The 5,597-nt window shown below is 47.4% G+C and overlaps 1 protein-coding gene across 2 annotated transcripts; it reads left to right on the top strand.

Annotated features, from left to right (window-relative positions):
• The first annotated feature begins 1,424 nt into the window (after window positions 1–1,424).
• LOC147894906 (type IV inositol polyphosphate 5-phosphatase 11-like) lies at window positions 1,425–4,985 on the top strand. Of its 2 annotated transcripts, none has more exons than XM_087384058.1 (8): window positions 1,425–1,507; window positions 2,251–2,996; window positions 3,083–3,222; window positions 3,336–3,412; window positions 3,515–3,640; window positions 3,892–4,151; window positions 4,255–4,392; window positions 4,597–4,985. In XM_087384058.1, exons 2-8 carry the CDS (start codon window positions 2,499–2,501, stop codon window positions 4,750–4,752), a joined length of 1,395 nt encoding a protein of 464 aa, XP_087240184.1. In that variant the 5' UTR covers window positions 1,425–1,507; window positions 2,251–2,498; the 3' UTR covers window positions 4,753–4,985. The 2 variants fall into 2 exon arrangements, with proteins under 2 accessions (XP_087240184.1, XP_087240183.1); XM_087384057.1 differs by having other exon boundaries at window positions 1,432–1,698.
• The last annotated feature ends 612 nt before the right edge of the window (window positions 4,986–5,597 follow it).

The raw sequence follows: 5,597 nt of genomic DNA, 5'->3' as shown, positions 1-5,597 counted from the left end.
CTGTCAAATCAAATTGCCCTTTATTGTGCATACTAAGTGTAAAAAATGAGCCAGATCAAGAAGTTTTAACCCCCCCTTATGATGAAGTACAGAATTTTGGGAGAAGTATGAACGGTCGACCGTCGCAGTTCCAAGTTCCAACTTCCTGGGCTCCATGCCTCTATGGCTGGTCGCGGGTCGCGATTCGCGACTGCCTTATCATGTACTTATTAGGCATGGCAAGCATCAGCGACAATCCGCCATGCCAGCAGAGAGGTCAGAATTTCAGAAAACACTGCAACGGACGAGACACTACTTGACATCGGCGCAGGAGGCTATAAATGGAATGTTAATGAGGGAGAGAGAGCGCCTTAAATCCTCTCACGTATTAAAAGAGTTGGGTTCTGGGCGGCGCTTATTTCTAAAGTGCTGTATAGGAAAAAGTAAAAAGCTGTATCGGATCTTGCATAGTGAAAGCGGTGTTAGAGACTCGAGGCTGGTTGTGACGGAATTGCGCAATCGCATCTTGCAAGAGCGCAACAATTGTTAGCTAGAGAATGGCTAGTTTGGATGATTTTCTCGAGAAGAACGGATATTTCTCTGGAAAACCGGGAGTTTGGGTGGGGCTTAACCAATGATAACAAGATCATCCCTAAGTACTGAATGGGATGATCTATGGCTACGGGGACGGGACACTATGGCTACGGGGACGGGACAGTTGGGGAGTCGACATCATGGAGGAGGAGCATGGAGGAGGGGGCTGCAAGGGGATGGGGAGTGATTGGCGATGGGAAGATGTGCAGGAAGAAGAACCGAAGAAGCGAGCTCATGCTGAATCTGATGAATGGGGGATTATTATAGGGGGACGAACTATGAAGAGGTGAGAGAACGAGAGGGGATTAAAGAAGACTGATGAGACGAGGACGCAAAAGGGAAGGGGCAGAAAGAAAGCAGCGCACATGCGCGGGGCAGATGGCGACGCTGGGAGAGGCCAAATTGGCAGAGCGGGGCATTAAAACCCAGACATTCCGGTGGAAGAATTATAGAAAAGAATCGAGTTTGGAGAGGTGGCCACCGGCGCAGGCAGTCATCGTAGCCTGCAGGCGCCGCTACTTCGGCGCTGGCACCGGAACTGCCACAGCCTGCAGCCGCCTTGCTCCCTTATTCGCGCTCCCCATCCACTTGGCGATGACCGACAGCTGCCAGCGACAACCCCCGCGGGGTCTTCTATCTCCAGCTATCACCACCACCTTTGCTACTCTAATTCTCGTCCTTGCTTTCCTTCTCTCGTTTCTCTCTTTTCTTTCGTACTTTGATCCTAAGTCTCCGCACGCCTTTTTCCTGCTCCCCTCCTGCACGCACACCTCTCGCTCTCTCCTCTAACTCACCCCAGCTTCTCAGCAAATCAAGGATCTCCTCCCAGTAAGCAACGCTCACGTCCCCTCTCGTAAGCTCCTCCTCCCTCCGATCGCACGGTGCCCCTCTCGTCAGCTTTTCACGATTCCTTCATATCTTTCTCTCCCAGCAGGTACTCCCCTCTCTCCACAACTGCATAATATTAGCCAGCACAGAAAACATCCCATTTGCAAGCTCCTTCAACTGCATTTTCAATTCCATGGACAAATTTCCCATGCTGTGGTCCGTGGCTCAGTCGATCCTTATCATGTATCTCACGCCAACGTAGCCTCTTCGCACAACGTCACCTTCGATCATGTTTGGGTACTGCTGCTGCTCCTATTGTGTCCATCGGAGCGTCCGTGCTTTTTCACGCCCCTTGTCTAAATATATTCTCCTACTTTAGAAGAATAAATGATATCGGTGTATCATCATTGCCTTAGACCGTCTGTGAGATCTCTTATTCATGCCTTTCTTACACCGTTTCCTCGCCTAGCATCGTTGCCTCTTTGTTTTCGGTAGGAAGCGTTTCGGGTCACCACTCATTTCTGCTTGGTTATTTACCTCGCCGATTACTGCAGTTTCAAGAAGACGCTCTTCTTTCCCTTTCATTTCCTCAGGGTCATTGCCGGTTCGTTTCTGATGTATTCGGCTCCGCGCTTGGGCCTCGATTGTGAAGCTCACCTGATATTTAGGGCGGCGTATTTTGTTATTTCTGCTTTGTGTAGGTTACTCTACGATGATTGTGTTAGGTGTGGGAGATGGGTGAAGTTTGAAGGTTTGCCCAAGACGGACGGTTAGGCCATCTAGATATGTAAGAACGGACACTGTGAACTTGAAGCTCACGATCTATCTAACGATTCTCTGCTCTTGCAGGCCATCTCTTCCAAGGTCCCTCGCCGCCAGGTGAATTCAGGTTGTGGGGTCTAAGAAGTTCTTGCCCCTATGTATTAAGTGGTAGAATCAGAGTTCGCAAATGTATGAGACAATGTAGTCGTTTGTATGGATGCCGAACTGTGCCCCTAATGGGATGCCTTGACGGTTTTCCGATGCAATATTAATGCCACTACATGGGTGCAAGCTCCTGGCAAATGTAAAATGGATCAATCAGAACTTCTGAGGAAATGGGTAACTGCATTTGTAGATACGCCTGCTTTCGGCATCGAGAACCACGCATGTGGTTATGTTGTGCAGAGTTAGCTGGAAATCTGAACGAGGGTAATCTGAGATCGTTGGGGTTTTACGACGAAGATTCTAAGGAAGGCTTTTTAGAAAGCTCAGACGGGGATGAAGGAAGATCCAGTTACCATTCTCAGGCCTCTCGAAGCTGTTGTGACTTGTTGAACATTGGTCTATCCCAGGAGAGAGACAAAATCGACGGTTTGATCGAGGCAGACCTGTTCGCTTTGGAAGGCATTGCTAAAACGCTTGATTTTCCTATCTGGGATGCAGAACAACTTTGCGAATGCCAGAGGCATCTGATCAAGCAAAGTCGAGATTGCCTTATGATAGGCAAAGTGCTCACTAATGGAGAGGCACTAGCTTCGGAGCCCCGACTGAAAGTGAGCATATCAAGGCCACATCTTCGCGTGTACACAGTAACATGGAACATGAACGGAAAGGTCTCTGGTTTCTTCCAACGCCTTGACGTCTCTCTTTTGAAGCTCTGCTTTGTACGCGTAATTTTTATCAACTCTGTCGAATGCAGAAGGGTGCGCTGCTCGATCTTGCGCAGGTCACGGGCTCGGAGGAGAAAGAACAGTACGATTTAGTTGTAGTGGGTCTACAAGAAGCACCAAGCTGGGATTCGGAGAGTGCTATTGTGGGGGCTTTAGGGGAAGGTCACAGGTAATCTTTTCAGTTGCACATCCAGATGAAGTGGTTCGTGAAGTTGGAAGTTGTTTATAATTAGACAAGGCAGTGGAGTCTTCTACCTATCTGAAACTTTGTTTCATTGGCAGCCTTGTAGCTGCGGCAACCATGATGTCTCTCCAGCTTTTCATCATCAGCAAAATGTCTTTGGAAGCTGATATTACAGGTTGAGTTCGATTGCCGACTCCTGTGCATTCCCAGAATGCAGAAGAGGAAGCACAGTAACTTAAGCAGCATGCTAACGAAGAACCTTGGATTTGAAATGCAGACATCAGAGTAGATAAGGTCGGTAGTGGAGGTTTTGGAGCTGTGGTCAGACGCCAGAAGGGAGCCGTTGCAGTCTCCTTCAAGTTCAGAGGGGCTTCTTTCCTCTTCATTGCTTCTCACCTTTCGCGTAAGCTCATCACCGAATTCGATTTGCTGCACTTTTCCAGTTAAACACCTACGTTCTTCTTCGTGATTTAGTCTCTTGATGAAAGAAGATGGCTTTTTTAACGGATTATGGTAGCAACGTGACGGGAAGAACGATTGCATAGCCTGGGCATAATCATGTCTATTTGTTATATCCCGTTTAGGATTTACCTGGGAGTTCAATTGTTGTAAGATAAATTATTCATCTTACGGTTTTAAACCTGTTCAGTGCAGCTCACGAGAGCAATGTTGAAGAGAGGAACTCTCAATTCCAACGAATCAGCCAGTCCTTATTCTCCAAGCCAGCATCGCCGCGGCTATCGTCTTGTTTGAGTCGCTCAATGGACGACGATATGACGAGCTACGGGGCAGATTCACTCAACACCAGCGTCGTTGAGGATTCGGATCTAGTGGTCTGGCTAGGAGACCTCAACTACAGAATACAAGACCACCGCAGTCTTGTGGATGCTTTGATTAATCAAAACCTATACAAGGTACCCTGCCTCCCTCCCTCCGACGTTTGAGTAGTTGATAGATTAACTGAGAATATCCTTTCTCGAGTAGATAGATTAACCGAGAACACCTTTCTATGTGCAGTCTCTATGGGACAAAGACCAATTGTCCAGAGAGATCCAGAGAGGAACTGTATTCAAAGGGTTCCGGGAAGGGCCATTGTCGTTCCGCCCTACCTATAAATACGACGTTGGAACCGACAATTACGATACAAGCCCAAAGGCAAGCATCTCTTCACTGCTTATTACTATTTTCTGGTATTCTGTAGCATGATTTGATCACGGTAGTTTTCATTTTGTATGTTGATGTTAATGCTGAATCCTGATAGCAAATATTCTCAAGAAGTCAACATTGAATAGTAACTGGTTTGTTTGTTCAAGCAACTTGCCGAAAGTCAACTATAGCTTGGCTTTTCCATGCTTGTAGGAAAGGGTGCCGTCGTGGACCGACCGGATTTTGTATAAAGTGAACGAACATAGAAGCTGCATCAATGTGGATGTGTGTGACTATTCCTCTATAGATACAATCAAAAGCTCCGACCATCGCCCGGTAAAAGCCGTATTCACGCTGAATCCGTGGTGAACAGCGAAAATTACGAAGCCCATGGAGCTAATTCTTTTTCATTGTCAATGTTATAACTTACAAAAGCAAAGCCATGAATTGGCCGTGATTTTACGTTGATCAGGGCGTTGTATAGTTCATTTGAAGCTTGGTAGCCCCTATTACGCAAGCGCTTCTTTGATCGCGTCAACTCGTTGTACTTTGTATTCTCTAGCTTTTTGCCAAAGCTCGACACATCGTGATCGTGTAATATTATATAGAAGACTAAAAACTCTGAAATTGGGACCTTCACTTCTCAGCACGTGTCCTTAGTACGTTGGGCATTCGTCTCTAGAGAAGGGACTCTAGACCACACGGGAGTACGTTGGCGGCTCTGCGAGGCTAAAGGGCCTCGTGACGACAGGGGAGAAGGGACTCCAGACCGTCGCAGGGGAGAAGGGAGTACTAATGATCAGGGAGAAGGAACTCCATACCGCAGGGGAGAAATGACTCCTAATGATCCGGGAGAAGGCTGGCGGCTCTGTCGCTTGCCGAGCTATCTCGACTCCATTATACTAATCTCAGCTAGTGTGGGTATGGGGTGGTTTGGAGTCTATATTGTCGACTCTTGGGGGGTATTTTGAGTACCCGTCATGTATGTGTATAACTCTTGAGGAGTGGGAGGGTGTCCCAAAATGCTATATAACTCTTGAAAGATGGCATCCCAAAGATCAGGTGAGGCTCCTAAAGAGCTTCCTGGCCACATGATGAACTGCAGAAAAGAAGAGAAGAAGATTTCCATCATGCATGCCCTCTTTCTATCATGCATGCAATCCTGTGATTTTTATCATGCATGCCCTCTTTCCATCATGCATGCAATCCCGTGA

This window comes from Dipteris shenzhenensis, chromosome 13 (genome assembly GCF_047967505.1).
Source record: "Dipteris shenzhenensis isolate YYH24624 ecotype China chromosome 13, Dip_SZ_1.0, whole genome shotgun sequence".
Taxonomy (NCBI): Eukaryota; Viridiplantae; Streptophyta; class Polypodiopsida; order Gleicheniales; family Dipteridaceae; genus Dipteris; species Dipteris shenzhenensis.
Note: the sequence above shows the minus strand (reverse complement) of the source record. Positions and strands in the feature narration are given on the sequence as shown.

Excerpts from the sequence above, each read along its gene's own strand:
- LOC147894906 (XM_087384058.1), top strand. The coding sequence starts at position 2,499 with ATGGGTAACTGCATTTGTAGATACGCCTGCTTTCGGCATCGAGAACCA. Across the intron at positions 3,223-3,335 it reads GCTTTAGGGGAAGGTCACAG|CCTTGTAGCTGCGGCAACCA; the intron begins GTAATCTTTTCA and ends TTTCATTGGCAG. Across the intron at positions 3,641-3,891 it reads CATTGCTTCTCACCTTTCGC|CTCACGAGAGCAATGTTGAA; the intron begins GTAAGCTCATCA and ends TGTTCAGTGCAG.